Source organism: Myotis daubentonii, chromosome 3 (assembly GCF_963259705.1).
Source record: "Myotis daubentonii chromosome 3, mMyoDau2.1, whole genome shotgun sequence".
Taxonomy (NCBI): Eukaryota; Metazoa; Chordata; class Mammalia; order Chiroptera; family Vespertilionidae; genus Myotis; species Myotis daubentonii.
The window spans coordinates 197,934,842-197,955,197 of record NC_081842.1 but is presented as its reverse complement, the minus strand read 5'-3'; the positions used below and the strand labels follow the sequence as shown (position 1 = coordinate 197,955,197).

At 49.9% G+C, this 20,356-nt stretch overlaps 1 protein-coding gene across 1 annotated transcript in view; it reads left to right on the top strand.

The window, feature by feature from the left end:
• The window catches only part of C3H1orf94 (chromosome 3 C1orf94 homolog), a 37,039-nt gene that overhangs the window by 1,924 nt on the left and 14,759 nt on the right, over positions 1-20,356 (top strand). The window contains exons 2-4 of the mRNA XM_059686111.1: positions 14,829-15,514; positions 18,710-18,967; positions 20,015-20,190. Coding sequence (XP_059542094.1) covers positions 14,829-15,514; positions 18,710-18,967; positions 20,015-20,190 — 1,120 coding nt within the window. The remainder of the gene's footprint in view (positions 1-14,828; positions 15,515-18,709; positions 18,968-20,014; positions 20,191-20,356) is intronic.

Sequence of the window (20,356 nt, the reverse complement as noted above, 5' to 3'; positions counted from 1 at the left end):
CCTTGTTTTTCTCATCTGCAAATTGAGGATGATATGCCCTGCCTTGTCCACCTCAGAGCTGATAATGAGGATCAAATGTGATGGGAGACAGGAGACTGAACACTGCATTATACAAATGAAGCTGTCCTTAAATGTAATTCCCAGGATTGGGTTTTGTTGTTGTTGTCGGTTTCAATCTCGGGTTTTCACACTTTGTTCCTAGACCCTAGGGTGCTGTAAGGGTCATCCTGGGGTCAAGTGGCCTGGTGGCTGGGCCCTAATCCCCCATTCAGCCAGAGCTGTTCTGCTTTTATAGCTTTTACTTTACTGGAGTTCCGAGTAAAGACTGCATTTGAAAAAAGGGGTTCTGTTACTGAGAAAAGAGCTGGGAAATCACTGACTTAGGTGACTAAAGGATATAATCGTGTAGATATCAGCCAAGCAGAACACAATGAGCTATTCTTGAAAGAAAGGCAGCTGAGATGGTGGAGTCAGATAACTGGTTTCAGATCGCATTGCAGCCCCAGAGCCAGCTGTGGGATTGGTCTAATTTACGTGAGTTTCAGTTTCCTCATCTGCCAAATGGAGATGATTACTATGCACTTCATAGCATTGTTGGGATGATTAAATGGGATATTTAACCATTCTTGGTAATAACTAGGATTTGCAAAAATTCCTTGTAATGATGATGCTGTTGATTCCTTCAAGCCCTACAATTATTATACGGTGTAGGTACTATTTTAAATACTCCCTCTTTTTACTTTTTATTATGCAAATCTTCAAACTATCAAACAGAATAGTATAGTGAATGTCTGTGTGTCTGTCACTGAGCTTCATTATCAAATTTGTTCCATTCTGGTTTCAATTTCTCCTTCCCCTGTTTTGAAATGAAATCCTTTTTACACATGAGGCAACAGGTTTGGAGAGGTTAATGTCTTTGGCCAAGGCCCTACAGTTAGGAAGTGGTGGCATTTCAGAAAGCAAACCCAGGACCCTCTGAGCCATTACACGGTGGTATTGACTACCTTCCCCTAGAAATCGAGGCATCTTTTTGGATAGTCAAAATATTTGGCAGTGTCATATTTGAATGTTCATGTATAGATAATTGATTTCAAATCCAGGGAGCTGTCCAGAGTATTTTAGTCTGGCTTCACACCCTCAAGACCCCTCTCAGCTAACCTTCCTGTTGCTTAATTTGTAGGCCTGATTTCGGTGATGTTTTCTGCTATGGGCCAGCTAGATACGTACGTTCTAGCACTCTTGTTAGCCAGAAATTTTTTTCTGGACTGTGTCTCTATATATTTTAGAAACATAAATACCTCGAGTTTGAAAAGGACTGTGGAGGCCATCTTTTGCTGCTTGAGTCCCTCTTCAAAATCCTTGCCAAGTGGTTATCCACTTATACACTTTCTCAGGTGGGGAGCTCACCATTTTATAAAGTAGCCCTTCCTTTGTTATGGACCCCACTTTCTTCTTGTACTGAACTCTGTCTCTATCAGACTAATATCCATTGATCTGGATTCTGCTTTTAGGGCTCCAGACCAAGTCTATCCCTATTTCTCTCAATAGCCCTTTAGATGTTAAAAGATACCAACAATACTTCTCCTAGGGTTTCTGGTTTCTACAAGCTGAACTTCTCTGGTTTTCTAAGTTTCCCGTCACGTGCCAGCCTGGTCAGTTTCCTATGCATACAGCTGGTCCTGTGGCTGTGCAGCACCAGAACCAGGTATGGTCCAATCTGTGCTGATTGGATCCTCCCTGTTAACATTCTGTTATCATGGTAATGGCGATGAATGCCAGACTTGTTTTTCTCCCCAAGTGGACTTCACTGTGTGGGCACATTTTGAGTTTATTCATTCAATTATTTATTCAACAAATATTTACTAAGCATCTACTATGTGCCTGGCACAGTGCTAAGAGCTAATGGGATAGAAACTGGCTTCCTACAGCTTCCATTCAAGCAGGGGAAAGAAGGTTATCAGAAGACTAGGATAACTTCAGCTGTGAAAAGAACTGGTGTTCTAGTTGGAGGAAACCAATATAAACAAGTAAAAATAACCCAGATAATTTCAGATAGCAATGAGTGCCCTGAGAGAAATAAAACCGAGTAAAGTACTAGGGATAGCATCTTTAATGGGGTGGTCAGGGAAGGACTCTCTAGAAGACGTGGTCATTTGAGCAGAGAGACCTGGATACCCAGAAGGAGCCAACAAGTGAAGATCTGGGGGAGGATGTCCAGGCAGAAAGAAGAGCAATTGTGAAAACTCTGAGGTGGGAGTGGCTTGGAGAGGAACAGCATGGCTGGGGCGTATGGAGTGATAGACATGGGACAAGGTGGTATCTGAGGCAGGCAGGCAAAGTCTTAGAAAGCCTGGAAGATCACTGTAGGGAGTTTATAGTTGATTCTCCATGTTATGGACACCCTTTGGAGGTTTTAGGGTAGGAGGTGCAATTTGATCAGATTCACTAATTTTTAAATATCTCTCCAGCTGCTGCATGGAGAGGGTTTGCAGGCATGTGAGACAGGAAGTTGGGAGACCTCTAGGAAGATGCAGCAATAGTCTAGGTGAGGCGGGTGGCAGTGCCTGGTCAGAGAGATGGTAGTGGGGATGGTGAAAGTGCGGGATTCAGTGTGTATTTTGAGAGGAGCCAACAGACCTGCTGATGGTTTGGGGCACACAAATGGGGACATGAGTCTTAACTTGAGGGTTTGGGCTCGAGCCTAGTTGGATGGTGGTGCCATTTATGGAGGTGGAGAAGAAACAGGAAGAAATCAGCTTTGGGGGAGAAATCAATAGTTCTGTCTAGTATCAATTAAACTCCAGAACTGTGTTCAGTTATCTTTTTAAAAAATATATATTTTATTGATTTTTTACAGAGAGGAAGGGAGAGGGATGGAGAGTTAGAAGCATCGATGAGAGAGAAACATCGATCAGCTGCCTCCTGTACACTCCCTACTAGGGATGTGCCCACAACCAGGTACATTCCCTTGACCGAAATCGTACCTGGGACCTTTGAGTCCGCAGGTCAACGCTCTATCCACTGAGCCAAACCGGTTAGGGCAGTTATCTTTTAATTAGTCTTAAATTTGGGCTTAGAGCAGTGGTTCTCAACCTTCTGGCCCTTTAAATACAGTTCCTCATGTTGTGACCCAACCATAAAATTATTTTCGTTGCTACTTCATAACTGTAATGTTGCTACTGTTATGAATCGTAATGTAAATATCTGCTATGCAGGATGGTCTTCGGCGACCCCTGTGAAAGGGTTGTTCGACCACCAAAGGGGTCGCGACCCACAGGTTGAGAACCTCTGGCATAAAGAATTGTGGCCAGCCACGCACTGACTTGTATCCTATGATTACTTATTCATTCGGTCCCCTCATTGCAACAACTGCACAGCTTCAGTTGGGGGCTTAGGGTTTGCTGTTGACTCCATTGCTCTCACTGGGATGTGGCACTTGTTCGTTCCATCATTTATGGATTCATTCAACAAGCACTCACAGTTGCCTTCTCAGTGCCAGGGAACAAACCAATTCTTGATGCTCCTGTTATTTAAACCATTGCATGTGTCTTGTTTTTCTAGAAAAGTTGCTTGGAATATGTCCACACTTTCATTTATTACTATTATTATTTTAAAAAGCTGGTGATGGGAGTGATAAGGACAAGACTCACAATTGGGAACTCAGACTGATGTCCTAGAATAGAAGCCAGCCCCGAGTCCAATGCTCCAGGCTCGTGTTTTCTCCCCTTGTGGGAACAAACACCTCTCTGACAATCTGAGGAAAGCTGCTCTAGACCTTGTGCCTGGAGCACATTCTCAGACCCCTTGACATTTTGTAAATGACTTCAGAGACTCCCTGAGACCCAGGTCGGACCCTTTTCTCTTGGAACCAATACTTAAGTGTCTTCTTCCCCTGAGCTTCCCAGGGCCGAGTCTCAGCCTCTGCTGTGACCCCAATCACACTGACATTACCACATCCCCCTCCTGGTTGACAAGTGAATTATGAATGTAATGGTGCTGGCAGACAGAGGTCCAGGGCCCTCCGACCCTTCCCTCCTTCAGTCTCCTCACACATCCTGCAGTCAACTTCTTTTTTTTAAAGTTTTTATTGATTTTTAGAGAGAGGAAGGGATAGAGAGGGATAGAGAGATAGAAACATCGATGAGAGAGAAACATTGATCGGCTGCCTCCGGCACACCCCCTACTGGGGATGAGCCACAATCTGGCAGGGAATCAGACTGGTGACCTCCTGGTTCCTGGGTCAACGCTCAACCACAGAGCCACGCTGGCTGGGCTGCAGTTGCCTTCTTGACTTCTGGTCTCCCTGCTTATCTCTCTTCTGCCATCATTACAACATCTCATCTTGCTGTGTCTGGTTTCTTTCCCTCCTGGATGTCCTTCCCACTGTGGCAGCTTCATCTTCCTAGAGCACATCAACAGTGCAGGTCAGGCATCTTCCATGGCTCATTCACTGTCTTCTGAGTCCCTTGACCTGGTTTCAAGGGTCTCAGTAGTTGGCCCTACCTACATCTTTAGATGGACATCTTGCTGCTCTTCTCCACTCCCTATAACCAAGACGAGCTACCAGCCGGTGCACATCTTCTTGCCTTTGCTCAAGTCATTTCACCTCCAGGAATGCCTTTCATCCATATCTCTGTCTATTAAAATCCTACCCATCCTTAAAGCCCTAGAATAAGTGTGTCACCCTCTGAAATTTCCACTGCTCATCCCATTCAACATGTTTTCTTCCTCCCTCTTCCATGTTCCCCTTTTGACTTTAAGTAAACAATTACATTCCTTCTCTTTCCTAAGGGTTTAAAGGTGATAAGAATATCAATATCAGACAATAGTAAAATACAGAGACCAGTGGACTTGAATCCTAGCATACTTCCTCGTTGTAAGCAAGTCACTCAAACTTTCTGTGCCCCACTTTCCTCATCTGAAAAATGGAAAAAGTCATGTGACCACCTTAAAAGATTATTGTGGAGGTTAATAAAATAAGGTATGTAAAGCTCACATAGCACCTGGCATAACATAAGGATTCATCATCACCATCAGCAGCATCATATCAGCATCATCAGCATCAGCATTATTACCATCAGCAGCATCACCATCAGCATTAGTAGCAGCAGCACCACCATTAGCGTCATCACTGTCAGCATCATCACCATCAGCATCATCACTAGCATCAGCATCATCACCATCATTATTGTTATTATCAACGATAAAATGACGGGGTTAAGTAATTAAAAATAGTATGGGGAAAGGAGATTTATATACCCGAAAATCTAAGCAAAGGAAAAGTACTCAGCTGAGGATAACATTTTGCTGTGAGATTCTTGGCAGCTAGGTCAAAAAGGGAACATAGCAGTTGATTTCCATAACTCATATTATCTAATAAGAGAAAGCAGGGAGGCAGGGAGGCTCATCAGCAGAGACAAAGTGGAGGGGTCTTTATATGAGGATGATGGAATAGAAGGCTCGGTTTAGAACCAGCTCTCAGGTTTACCATTGGCCAGAGGGGAGAACACAACATCTCATTTGGATTTGTTGGTGCATTTCTGGCAGGGGATTCCTGATAAGGTGGTCCCCTGGCACAAACTGTATGCTGACGGTGGCAACAACACTTCTCGCCCCACTTGACCAGGGCTCCATAAGGGCAAGGGCAGTGTCTTACTCATCTTTGTCTCCCCAGCACCCCGCTGAGTTCCTGGCATTTGATGACTATGCAGTGTATATGAATGAATGAGGAAGTGAATGATGGATGAACCATAAAAATGCCGCTGCAAGGAGGGTGAGTGAGGCCCAGGGGTGGCCAGGATCCAAGCGAGAGTCACGATCATCAGAGGAAGCATTGAGTGACATAGGGACAGAATATCAATAAGCCAAGACATTGCAGGGTTTAACCCCTCTTTCTGCCTTAAGATGCAAAGAAGGAAAGTCATGTTTTCTTGAGCACCTGCTATGTGCCAGGCTCTGCATTTTAATTTTCTGTTTATCTCATTGTCTTAGCAACACCTGTCAGTAGATGGTCCACAGCACTCCCCTTTTACAGATGAGGAAGCTGAGGCTCAGAGGAGTTAGGCAACTTGCCCAGAGTCATCCAGCTCAAATGGCAGCAGAGCAGGAAGAGGAACCTGCTGGCTCCAAGGCCAGGGCTCTTTCTCAGACACCAGGAGACCTTTACAATAGCCCATGCGTGTCTGCTTAGCACTAGGAACCATGAGCGGTGAAAGGAAGATGAATCGTGATTAACGTCCCATGTCCCGTGTCCCCCTTTTTAATTTAATTTTATGGTTTCGGGACTTGTGCGGCAGGTTGTGGGAGCCTGCAGAGATGGGCCACCAGTGGTTTGGATTAATCCCCTTTTTAATATCTTTGTTGCAACGTTATTTCCAATTCAGCTCCCAAGTCACATTAAAAAAATACCTCTTCCTTAGGGTAAGCCTTCTCTTATTAAACAGATTCAAATGAAAAGTTTTAAAGATAATTTGAACAATAAGAATCACTCTGTAGCTCCCAGCCGAAGCTCCTTTATTGCCGTATTTATCCTGCAGTATTTCCTGTCTCATTCCCCAGCTCACTGAATCCTTCATCCCCCCCCCCCCCCAACCCTTTTCAGTCCTTGGCCCAACTCAGACCTGAGTCCTGTGTTCTCAACTTCTCCTTTCCCCTCCTGCGGGGGGAGGGTCCGGAAAGAGGTGGGGTGGGAGGTGTCTCACCTCCACCTGCCGATCAGGGAGGAGCTGGAAAGTGGAAGGAAATCTGCACCAGGCTTGGTGCCTCCATGTACATCATTTGCATCAGAATGCAGATTCCTGGGCCTCATTCTGCACCAACCAAACTGCCATTTTCCTGCAAGGGCCCAGGAATCTGCATTTGGAACAAGCACTACAGGTGATTCCCGTGCACATGCATAGAAAGTTCTCTGTTACTTTAGGGGTCAAAGATGATGGAACCTCAGGCGTAACAGGGACATAGCTTGGAGAAGGTGGTGCTCCAAAGAAAAGCATGTGGGAAGGAGACTGACCTTTACTGAATTCCAAGTGTGTGCCAGAGACATTGTAAAAAATGACTCAACTCTATAAAGGTCTCTGCTAAGAAATGAGACAAACTCAAAGTCCAGGCTTGGTGTTCAGGCAGCTGACGGATTTCACAGTGTCACCTCCTTTCACCCCAGCCTGGGTGGTGTCCCCTTCCATCCCGGTGAAGTTTCAGAGCCTTCCCCAACTTTCCACCCCTAGCCATCCTGGCCCTGGGCTGTGAAGGGTCAGCAGGGCTCCAAGCCTGCAGCCCAGAGTGGCTCTCCCGCACCACCAGGTCTCTCTCTCAGTAGGAGCTGCTAACATTTGCATAGCGCTGCTACAGTTTACCAAGCGCTTTCACATTCATCATTTCACTTAATCCTCACTGCAGCCAGGAGAGTGGAGGAGGAGTGGGAAGGGGAGGCCAGAGCTCTCTGAAGGCCCTCTGCCCAGCTCCCCTGCCCCCCACTGGAGAGGTCCCTGCAGACAGAGCTCAGTGGGTTTCCAGGTACCTTTGGGACACAGGTGTGTAGGCCCCAGGATGGCAGCTAAATCTGCAGCTTCTCTCAACTGTCCCTCCACCCTCAAAATGAAAAAACTCGGTCCAGGCCCCTCAGTTAGTTAGAGAGGCAGAATCCATCCTTTCCCCTGGCCCCTTTCTTCCTGCTGTTTTTTTTTTTTACAAGTGTGCACACATGGGTGTATATGTATAGTGTACTTGGCTGTGCTGTGTGTGTCCATGTGTATGCATGTCTGCAACATGTGTGTGTGCATGGCTGTGGTGTGTGTACACATGGCTGTGTGTGCATGCATGGATATGGTATATGTTCATGAGTGTGCTGTGTGTGCATGGGTGTGCTGTGTGTGCATGTGCATATGGGCATGGTATGTATGTCTGTACTGCTGTGCTGTATGTGCATGCATGTATGTGGTGTATGTTCACAAGTGTGCTGTGCTGTGTGTGTGCATGGGTGTGGAGTGTGTGCATGGAGGGAAACTCAGGGCAGTTCAATGAACCCTCCTTCCGGAGGAGAGGGAAGATGGAGGAAGGTAGCTTTGACATGGATGGCCATGTTCCTTCCCTCCACAGTGGGCAGGGGCCACCCCGGGTGCTGTGACATATGCACCAGGGAATGTCCATCAGCCCGGGGCAAGTGAGGTGGGGCTCTCTGGGGGCTGGTGCCAGGCTGGATGCTGGAGCCTCTGCCTCCATGCTGAAAGCCTCTGCTCGTCTGAGGCCCTTTGGTGCCTCCTTGTCACCCCCATGCACAGCCATGGCTCCTTCAAGTCCCTGCATTGGCCCCACCTGCCCACCAAGTCCTGCCTTCTGCTGCCTCATCCTCCTTGTTTCTGGCTGGCTCCTGGCCTTTGGCCCTCCTGCAACTGAGATTCAGAGAAGCGAAGTGAATTGAGGTCACCTATCGGAAAGGACAGAGCTGGGGTTTGAGTGCAGGTCTCCTGACTGCCAAGGCCTTGCTCTCTCTCCCACTTCTGTTTTGGAAAGTATAGGGTAGGGGCTAAGAGTAGTGGCTTGGAGCCGTGAGGACTTGCTTTCAACTCTGCTCCAGCACTTACTCTCTTGGGTGAACTTGAATTTGTTGTTCAATTCCTGAGCCTCAGTTTCTTCTTTCTAAATTGGGGGGGAAGATGTTACCTACTCCTCATGGTTGCTCTGGAGTCTAACAGCGGGCACCTAGCGGACACAGCACAGGCCCTGGCTCAGGTTCAGTCCCTTCCCATCATGCCTCTGGGCTACTATTGGGAAGAGACCAGAGCCTGACACTTCCCTGCTGAGATCTCCTCAGTGGCTTTCCTGTTCCTGTAGAATAAAAACTTGGAGCATCACTTAGTCTAAGACCTGGCAGGCTCTGACTCCTGCCATCTCTAACCGCACCTCTTGTGACCTCCCCACTTTCCAATTTATGTACCTCACCCACTTGAGCATAGTTCCATCAGTGCACCAAGCTCTTGCTTACCATGTGATCCTCACACATGCTGTTCCCTGTGTCTGGAAAGCTCTTCCTTGCTTTTATTTTTGTAACCTAGTTAAATGCTTGTTATCCATTAGGCCCCCACCGAAATGACATTTCCTCAGAGAGCCCTTTCTGCTGTCCTAACTGAGGGGTGTACCCCTGGTATTCTCACACATAGCACTTCACTTTGGTTTCCAGGGTAGCCTCATGGGTAAGTGAGCAGCATGTGGGCAAAATTGCCTCAATTTACACCTTGTCCCTTCTTAATTCTGTGACCTTGGGAAAACTCTCTTGTCTTCTTCATTTTTTAAAATGGGATGGTTATGTCTCTGTATCAGTTAGCTTTTGGTACTTAATAGACTGCCCCAAAGCTTCGTGGCTCAAAACAACCACTATCGACTCAGCTCACGTTTCTGAAGTTCAGCAGTCTGGGCTGGGTTCAGCCAGGTAGTTCTTCTGGTGGGGACTGGGCATGGCTGGGCACGGATAGTGCTCACCCAACGTCTGCAGCTCAGTTGGGTCTGGCCAACTATTGGGGTTCGCCTCTGGGGGATGTTTCATTCTCCAGCAGGCTCTCCTGGGCTTTTTCAGCAGCATGTGGTCGAGTCCCAAAAGAAATAAGAGGCGGAGTCCTAATGAATCAAGATGGGAGGGAATTACCAAAGAACCTGGATACAGGATGCCAAAGGTGTGATGAAATGGGCCATGGTTGTCGTCAGCCTACCCCCCTCCCCCCGGGGGCTGTTGTGGGGACTAAAATGAGAGTTTTGCATGGAAAGTGCTTAGCACAGTGCCTGGCTGTTAGCACTCCAGACAGGCTAACACTTCTTCCTATTTTATGAACTAGGGCCTGATGCAGCTTAAGGTCTGGCCCCCACTGAGGGGAGGGGATTTGAATCCAGTGTCTGCCTCTCTCTAGAGACACAGCTCATAGCCAATATGCTCATAGCCACGCAGGTGTGTCAGGAAGTCAGAATCTCACCCAGTCAGGGGGTCAGTCTGTGGACAGGCTGCCCTCCCAGCCTAGGTTTGTGCTGAACCCAGTGCCCATCTCACGCCTCCCTCTTCCACCGGCCACGTTGCCTGGGCACGGGGCCTGGGTCCCCTGTTTGTGGATGGTCTGAAATGCTATAGCGAGAAGAAAATATTTGTTTTGCTGTCCTCTTCCAGCACTAACAATTTTCTGCTTGCATTTTTCTGTTGTTTGGCTCAGCTGAATAGCAGTTTTCATCTTTGCTCTGTGTTATCATGTACACAGAACTGCTGTCGGGGAGCTAACAGCATGCTTGCTTAGTCATTATTCTGGGAAGGGGTGCCAGCCAGTCAATAGCCTTTATTTTTGTATAGCTCTGTACACTGCAAATGCAGGAATAATGCACAGCGTCCGCGGACAGAGCCGCCGTCAGACACCTATCATTTCTGGAGGGGGGCGAAGCAGAGGTGGTGGCAGCAGCTGGAGCCATGGCACCGAGTGTGACTCTTGCTTCCTCTGTCAGCGCCCAGGAGCTGGGTTAACCTTCCTGAATGATTCACTGTGATAGTCTGTGGCAGATTTTATGGTTTTTTCCCAACTCAAAGGAGAAAGCAAATAGCACGGGAGAAGTGCCAACATCGGCAAAACTTCTTAGGAAGAGAGAGGAAAAGATAGATTCCAGAAATGCAGGCAAGCAGGCTTGGTGTGGAACCCAGCAAAGTTGGAAGGAGAATGAAAAGTCTTTTTGTGAGCCCCAAGGTGGTGGCTAGGGGGCGGGTTCTGTGTGGGATCAGCCAGGGGCCTGCCTTACCGAGGTTGGGGGTCTTAGGACTAGACCTACCAGGGTAGTTAGTGAACTGTTCACAGAGATGCCAGGCCAGAGGTAGGACATGGACAGAAAGACAGAAAATGGAATCAAAGTCAGACAGGTTGCAACCCATGCAAGGAGGTAGACAGCCTTTGGCAACAGAGCTCCTAATTCCAAGAGCTCCAAGAAATGGACAAATGTAATGACAAGTTCATGAGCTTCTTCATTCATTTATTCAACAAATACTGAGCTGAAGTTATGTGCCAGGCACTGTGCTAGTCCCCCAGGCCTCTGTGGTGAAGATAAGACAATCTCTGCCCACAGAGAGGATATGTTGTTGTGGGGATTAAAGGCATAAAAAAGATATTGTATGATGGTGATAAATACTAAGAGGAAAATAACCTGATGGAGTAGAGAATGCCTAGTAAGACTGGGCAGGGGTGTGGGAGGAGGTAATAACTCTTTTACAAATGGGATAGGAAAGGTTCATTTGAGAGTGAAACTTGAACTAAGGCATGAATGATGAGAAGGAGACAGTCAAGGGATGATCTGGCATTCCACAGGACATGCAAAGGCATGTCAAGAAATATCTATAAGGCCAGAGTGGCCGGAAGAAGGGGGAATCGAAGTGGGAGGGGGCGATGGGGTCACTTCGTGTGGTGCCCTGGATTTTACTCTGTGTGTCATGAGAATCCACAGGAGGGTTTAAATGGCGGAATGGTTTGGTTTGAATTCTGGGAATGTCCTGGCTCTTAGGACATGCACTTTTCTAGAACAAACAAGAACAAAGGAATCTTGTTTTCATGGGGGTGGAGGGGACAGGTCAGGAGACCCTCCACTGGGGATCTGTAGCTGCACTAAATCTCCTCTGTAGGGAGGTGTTGGACAAAGGCTGCCTTGGAGAAGTGGAGATGGGATGGTGGTGACTGGATTGATTGACTTATTCCCTCCAAGTGTTGATCCAGGATTACTGTCAGGCTGCGGGCAGGGTCCCTAGCAGTGTCCCTAAGGCTCAGCCCTGGAGTGTGTCCCTTTCAACATTTTCATTCACAAGTTGGCGGGAGACCCAGAAGAGGTGCTCATCAGACATGCAGCTGACAGGGAGCTGTGAGGGACAGCTAATGCCACGGATGACAGGCTCAGGATTCGCCGCAATGATCCTCCACAGGCTGGAGCGATGGGATGAGCCCCAGCGATATCCCCGACTGCATTCATGACTATAGCCCATGTTCATTCTGGTTGGTTGTCAGCTGCAGTGTAGTGATATGTGAGTCACTGTGTCTCCCATGTGTGTGCACATCAGGCGGGGAAACGCCTGGAGCAGGGGCTGGGCGACCTCGCTGGGTACCATCCCTGGAGAGGAAACAGGCCTGGTGGGAGGAGGTGGTGATGGCAGCCAGACCCACTGGCATCCCCACACCAGCCTCTTTACTTTCTTGGTGACAAGGACCTCAGCCTCTTTCAGGCTCACTTTTTCCATCTGTAAAATGGGGATGATACTGTCTATTGCCCAGGGGTGTGGAGAGGATTAAATTTGAGCATATGGATGGATACCTGGTTTCCTGCCTGTAGTAAGTCTAATTTAGAAAATCTATTGATATATAGCTTGCTTTGTAAGGTGTTTTGTTTGTTTGTTTTGTGGGTTTTTTTGGTTGGGGGGCGGGGAGACTGATCCTTCAATTGTCTGGTTTCTGTGACTTGAGACTCATCGGTTCCCTTTGAGGATGAGCATGAGGATGAAGAGGAAGGAGGGGGATCTAAAACTTAGGACCATAGATTGGCAACCTCTTTATTCCAGTTGTCCCCGTAGACACAGAGAGAGAGTGAGGCCTACTTATAGGCTAAGTCTAGACTTGGGAGGGAGGAAAGAAAGGGAGTAGGAGAGAGGACAGTGAAGAGGGAGAGAAGAGAGGATGGAGAGGAGAGCGATACCCCACACCAGCCTTGCTGGCCTCCAGTGCTTCCAGGCCAGCCCCCTCCAGCTAAGACTCTCAGCCAGTGTGCTGGCTGCGTACCAAGCACGGTATCAGTGCTGAGCTCACACATGGATACCTCAGCAAGTTCTCATACCGCCTATGGGGGTGGGTGCTGCAGGTCTCAGACCCACCTTACAGGGGTTCCCTGAAGTTCTAGGGTCTGACATGAATCAGGCACAGGAGTGGTGCCTGATTCCGAACCAGGTCTGGCTGGCTGGAGTCTGCCCTTTCCTGGCACTGCTCCCTGCCTCCTGACCTGGGGAGGCTACATGCAGAAGGCACGGCTGTCTCGGGTGTTGAAATAGCAACACATTCCTGTGTCGTTAGCTCCTTCCCATGCACCCAAGTGCCCTGGCCACGCAGCCCCTTCCACAGGAGCCCTGAGCCTCATCCGAACCTGGCAACCAGGGGCTTAATGCCCAGCACAGCAGGAAGCCGCTGGGACTATAGCCCATGTCCATTCTGGTTGGTTGTCAGCTGCAGTGTAGTGATATGTGAGTCACTGTGTGCCCCATGTATGTGCATATCAAACACACATAGGTATGTGTCTGTGTGCATGTGTGAGTGTGCATGTGCTCATACACAAAGAGCATTACTGGGAAGGCTGGATTTGATTCTATAGTCACTGTTTGTGGGACTCGCCAGGCCCTTCAAATGGGTTGGCAGGAGCATGTGCCAGGCCTCCCCAGCTGCAAAGTTCCACTCGTGAGACACTTTAGCTTTCCCTTCTGATCTCTTCTTTGCCATCTTTACCACCTTCTCTCAGGGCCAGCGCACTGAGCAGTTTCCAGAATGCTCTGTGAAGACCACCTCATCTGCTCTTCTCGGGAGCCCTTTGAGATGGTCTTAAACTGGGTGGTGGTGACTCCCCTGGGAGTGCCAGGGAGGAAGGTGTCCCCTTGTGAAGGATGCCGGTGGGGCATGCTGGGCCATGAGCCAGGCCAGCAGGATTGCCACCCTCTCCCACACCTGGAGAGAGCCAGCAACAGGAGCCTAGAGTCCATGGGACCACCAAGCCCCATCGGGTTGGTGCCGGACATTAAGGGTCCAGCTGGGGGCCAGGGTCTGAGGTGCAGGTGGAGGCCCGTGTGTAGATACAGGTAAATGCTTGTGAATCTGTACAGGGACCAAACATCTGCTGGTGCTCCTAGGAAGTGGGGCCGGCTCCAGAGGCCTTGATCTGGGCAAAGGGCCATGCCAGCCAGGGTGGACCACTGGGCCACAGTGTGGAATCCAGGATTCAGGTGCTCAGCCAGGCTGAACAGGTGTAGACATACTAGCTGACACTGTGTCACCCGTACTCTGTGCCAGACACTGTCCACAGTGCTTTGCACGTGTATGATATTCCTGGAAACCAGATCAGGAAACAAGGGTACAAAGATACTGAGCAGACTGCTCAGGGTCACACAGTGGGGAAGTGACAGAGCCCGGTGTGAGGTCCATCTGTCCTCTCCACAGTCCCTTCTCTCACTCTGCCACTCTGCAGCCAGTCCTCAGGACTTCCCAGGGCTCAGCCTCAGCCCTCTGAGCCCATGCTCAGAGCCGTTGGATCATCCCTGGCCCTTTTGTTGCTATCTTTTTTGCTTCAGGTCCTGGGCATGACTGAACAGGGAGGAGGGAGGGATGAAATGAAATAAAAGCTCAGCTCAGCCCAGCTGGCATGGCACAGTGGTTGAGCATCAGCCTAAGAACCAGGAGATCAGGGTTCAGTTCCCTGTCAGGGCACATGCCGGGGTTGTAGGCTGGATCCCCAGTGTGGAGTGTGCAGGAGACAGCTAATCAATGATTCTCTCATCACTGATGTTTCTCTCTCTCTCTCTCCCTTCCTCTCTGAAATCAATATATATATATATATATATGAAGCTCAGCTCACTTAGCAAGTAGTAGTATTGGGAGAGGACTGCAGTGTCCCGATTCCCAGAACCACACTTGGTGCTGGGCCTGCTGGTATGGTGTAGAGACCTCTTGGGAGTCCCGAGAAAGCAATCGGTTCCCCTTACCTTCTCCATCTGCTCTCCCTGGGGCCCGGCCCTGCAGCAGAGCCACCCTTCCCCAGCAGGCACTGAGGCTCCTGTCTTTCTGACTTGTTTGCAGGGCTCTGGAGTTCAGCAGTGACAAGGACGAGATCTCCCTGTTGGTGGAGCAGGAGTTCTTGAACCTGACCAAAGAGCACCTCATCCTGGTCACGGAAAGCTCAAGGGAGCTGGAGACCGCTGGCTCCCCGGAGGGGCCCGGACAGCCCCCTCCCTGCCTTCTCACGCCTCCTCTGGTGGTAGGCAGCAGGGAGCGCCCGCGAGCCTCTGCCATTGCCGGTGACAAGCTGCTGGAGCCGAAGGTGGCCGTGTCCATTATCGGCAGCAGGCAGGACTGCGATTCTGCCATGACCACGGTCACGGGCATCCTGCGTGCTGCCAAAGTCAAGCGTGCCAAGGGGACAGAGGACGGGGGCCACAGCCTGGGTGCCTCCAACTCAGAGATCAGCAAGCTCCTGGCCCAGTTCCCACTAAAGTCCAAAGAGACCTCCAAGGCCCCCGACAACAAGGTGGTGCTGGAGGAGACGCGTGTCATCAAGGATTTCCTGCAGAACAGCATGTTCAGCGGCCCCCTCCACAGGGAGCCCATGGGGCTGGGCCCCTTCCTGCTGCTGCCACCTTCGCCGCCTCCTGCACCCACTGACAAGCTCCTTGAGCTCCCCGTTCAGAAGAGGCAGCTCCCAGTGTTTGCCAAGATCTGCTCCAAGCCTGAGGTGGACCCCGACGTGGAGGGGCACCACTTGATGGGTGAGTGGGGCTGAAAGCAGGGCTGGCAGGTGGGCCTGTAAGGAGGAGAAACTCACCAGAAAGCCAACTGGGCTGCAGCGGTGCATCTTTGTGCAGAGTAGGACGGACGAGGTGGCCTCTCTGGTGGGTGCAGCGTTTTCAGTGTCCATGTGCCCCCGGGCTGGGTGCCCGTGTACAGGGCACAGCTGATTCCAATGTGCTTTGAGAAGAGGGACAGGCACATTTGGCACCTGACTCATTTGGAGTCCACCGGGTGTCCAGGGTACGTTGAAAGAAGCACTTACCCAGCTGAGTCCTGGGTGGAGCTGCAGAATGGGGACTTTAAGCCAGACAGGGGAGAGGTTTGATTGGCAGCTGGCGTTATTTGGCTTCTAATGGAGGTGCCTATTCTGACAATGAGGTCTGCTCCTCTCTCTGGGGCAGGGGGTGAATATGTAAATTCTCCAGGTACAGTTGAGACCATTGGCCCTGGAATTTGTTCCCAGCACCTCCACGGCCTTCGCAAAGTGCATTTCCACCCCCTAACTGAGGAGTCAGCCTTCCCAGGAGATGCAGCCACCCCCCAAGTTTCCCCGTCCCACTCGCAGGTTCTACAGATTGTGCCTGTTCTAATTCAGCCACTCAGATTGGGTGGCTCCAAGAAGGCAGACTGGTGCTGGGGCACTTGCCTATAGTCAGCTGTCGCTAGGAGTAAGCCAAAAGGAAATTTATTCCTATTCCGTGAGCATGAAAGGATAACTGAGATATACCTGAACCAGGAGGCCCAGATCCATGTTCCTAAGGAAATAGCAAGATGGTCACACTTGAGGACATGCTGTGTGCTGGAGCATTGTTGGAAGGCCAAGGAATCACAGCTGCGCACAGCAAGCTGGCCTCCAGGTCTTGGGCAGGCCTCTAGGAGCCAGGGGGCTCTTTGGGGACTCTGGGCAGAATGTGTGAGAGGATGAGGCCTGCCTGGAGAAGGGGCTTTTCTCCCACCCCCTTCTCCAGGAGGCATGCATGGCTATCTCTCCATCCGCCCTCCCCAACATTTATGTGTGTCTGTGTGCACAAATGTATGGGCAAAGGTGTGAATGTATTGGATAGAGCCATGGTCGGCAAATCTCGGCTCGTGAGCCACATGTGGCTCTTTGGCCCCTTGAGTGTGGCTCTTCCACAAAATACCACGTGCGGGTGCGCATGTACAGTGCGATTGAAACTTCGTGGCCCATGCGCAGAAGTCGGTTTTTCGGCCTGGGCGAGTCTATTTTGAAGAAGTGGCGTTAGAAGAAGTCGGGGGGGGGGGGAGGTGTCAGTTGGTCAGGTGACGGGAGACGCGGCGCAGGGTCGACCTCAGCGAACGTACCTCAATCAGTTTGAGGACGTTTTCAGCAAAGGCCAGCTTAGGAGTACCCTAATTAAGTTAATAACAATGCACCTACCTATATAGTTTAAGTTTAAAAAATTTGGCTCTCGAAAGAAATTTCAATCATTGTACTGTTGATATTTGGCTCTGTTGACTAATGAGTTTGCCGACCACTGGGTTAGAGGAAATGCAGGTGTGGCTGCATCTGAGTGTGTATGTGTTTGTGAGTGTGTTCGTCCTATGTGTGGAGTTTCATACATGCAAATGAGTCAAAGGAGTGACAGGCGGAAAGGTGTGTGTCTGGGTACACAGACGCTGGAAGGGGAGTTTTGGAGATGAGCGAGCAGCTAGCATGTTTAAAGTGACCAAAGGTGTGTGAGAGAGACTGCAGGTGTGTGGCTCTCTGGGGACAGGGCTATTATTATTAGTAGGTATTGTTATTTCAGTGCACTAGCTGGGGGCTAAACTCAGCAACCAGAGAAACTCTTGGAAGGGACTCTAGGGACATGTTTTGCTAAAAATGTCATTTTTCTCCTAAATTGGCTCAGGCTAGAGCAGCTCTCTCCTTTGCTATGAGGGCTCTAGGAGGACATGCCCAGTCCTGCCCAGACTTAGCCCCGAGGTCATTGGGCTGGAAAGAAGTGGGGGAGCAAGAGCTGGGGGGATCCAATCCACTCCCAACACTGGACACAAGTTCCCCTGATATCGTAGCTGCTGAAATGATCCAAGGTGCCTGCTGTGTATCCAGCACCATTTCCCAGCCATGCTTCATGTAGACCGGACCCCCAGGCTGGGGAAGGAGTGAAGGGTGCTGGGATGGCCAAGGCCCCTCCCCTGCTTCAACCAAGCAATGGCTTCTTAATTTGGTTTAAAGAAAGAGTCCCATTTCCAAAAAGGAAGTACAGGTGAAGACCATCGCTGCGGAGGGTCCTGTCATGGTCCGGACAGTGTCCTTGCACTGGGGAGCTCTGGTTCTATTTGGAGAGAGACCTGAGCCTGGCACGGACCACATCCTGTGACTCACTCCATCTCCCCGATGACTCCTTGCCTTGGCCTGCAGTCACCCATTGTCTGCCGTGCCCTCCTCCTCATGCCCCTGGACGTAAGGCCTGGCTGAAGAGACGCTTCCTTCTGGAAACCCTCTGACCCTCTCAGACAGAAGCGTCCTCAGCCACCCCTCCTCTCCCACGGTGTCCCTCTGTCACCTCACGGTCCCCATCTGCCTTGCCCCGGAGCTATTTCTGGGTCTGTCTCTCTCTCCCTCCTTGTTGTGAGCTCCTGCAGGGCCGAGGCTGGCTCTGACTCATCACAGTGTCCCCAGTACTCAGGTCAGGGCCTGGTGCTGATGAGTGAGCTGAATCACCTGTGAGCATCAAAGCAGGACCAGCGTCCATGATGAGGGGCCAGACTGTGGCTTAGGCCACGTGTCTGTGGGAACTGGTGTCTCCCCCACTAAGCCAGGTGCTCCCAGTAGGCAAGAACTGTGTCCACGTCAGCTCTTACCTAGAACCTGACACTATGGAGCATTGGAAGGAAGGAAGGGAGGGGAAAAAGGAGGAAGGGTGGAAAGAAAATAGATAAAAAGGAAAGAGGGAAGAGGGGAGGGAGAAAGGAAGGAAGGAGTTCATGAGAATTGAAGACCAGAGTGGGAAGTGGGCAGTGGGCAGTGAAGGCATCAGGATGTTGTGATTGGACTTGGCTCGGAGAGAGACACCAGAGTGGTCTGAGCCTGAGGTGTGTGTATGGAGGATCCATCACTTAGTCTAAAGAAGGTACCCTCCCCTTTCCCCCCTGCTTTACCTAGCACTTGGCCTGCTAGAATCATTGACTCAGTTTCCCTCCTCCTGCAGAACAAAGCTCAGGCACCAAGGAGCCAAACAAGGGTCGAGAGAACCTCTTTCTCAGTCAGTGGCCCCAGAGCCAGAAGGACATCTGTGCTGAAGAAAGTAGCAGTGACTCTGGGGGCTCCATGTCCATTGCCCTACCAGCCAAGAAGTCTGCGTGGTCCCCTGAGAAGACCCTGTTCTATGAGTTCCTTGGGGCCACCAAGAACCCAGGCGGGCAGCTGAGGCTGCGCAGCAAAGAGGTGGATGGACTGGAGCTGAAATGTAAGCTGAACCTGCCCAGAGAAAGTCGGTGGAAGGGAGGTCAGGAACCCTCACAGGCCCTGGGAGTGGCTCTGCCATTCAATGGCTGTTATATCCACGGGCAAGTCACTGTCTTTCTCTGGGTGTCAGTTTCTAAACCTATAAAATAGGGGAGATGACTTTCTCCCTATGCCCCTTATCTGGAATACAATCGCTAGAGAAATGCTGTTGGCTTTGAGGGGTCACATGGGTGTTATTGGGGGTCAGTTCGAACACTTAGTCAGGTCAGACCTGACTAAGTATATCCCCTCAAGTTGCCCAAAACAAAGAAAAATCCACGCTTCAGATTATTTGTATGCTGAGATTACTTGTGTCCCTGCTTTGTCTCCCTTGCCCTCCTACAACTGTTTTAATCAAACCTACTTTTCCAAAAAAGATGCCAATAAGGGGAAACTGAGGCCCATCTCTGACTCTATAAGCCCACAAGAATTATAGTAGAGGGAGAGAATTAAGGATTCATATTCTGAAACAATTCAGCCAAATCTCATTCATTCAGACTCGTTTTGGGTCATCCCATAGTGAATCATATAATGCTTTTTTTTAAATATTAAAAAAATAACTCCAATATACATATAACAAACTGTGCAAGGTTCTCCGGGGGAGGGGGGTTGCTTTAATAATTTGAACAGAATGACTTCTAGTGGCATAGCAATTGCTTCTATAAAACTGGATTTTTATAAAGTACTTGAAAGAACGTGGTTTTGAATGTAGGTGAGATGTAGTCTTAGCAATCGGGTTTATTGTGTGCACTGCGACCTGACACTGCCTCCTTTACTAGTAAGTGATGGAGAGAGAGGCTCCAAGGCAGACCCAGCTGGGAGTTTCACCCCTTCCAAACTGGCAAGGTGTGAAGGAATGGTGTTTTCCTATAGCTGGAAATTCACTTAAAGAACCAAGAGGAGCTTAAAAAACCTGACCTCCGAGAATATTAATCCCAGGGTCAGTCCTGCTGAGGGTGTCCTGGCCTCTTCCTGCCTCAGTCACTGAAACCTCTCCTGTGACTTACAGTTAACCCACCTATGACCGTGGGGGACAAGAACAACCTCAAGTACACAGGGAACGTCTTCACCCCACGCTTTGCCACCACCTTGACATCAGCATCCCTGAACCAGCCACTCTGGCTGAACCTGAACTATCCACCTCCGCCAGCGTTCACAAATCACTCCACCTTCCCACAGTATCAGGTGAGTGAGCGGGTTCTGGGCCTGCTTTCCAGGTGGCCATCCATGCAGGTTCCCACCACAGAGGAGCTGCAGCTAGCAGGATGCCTAAATCACAGCGAACCTTGACACTAGTTAATGTCTTCACTGTGGCCACATGAGACCAACTACTTGGTGCACACACCTGAAC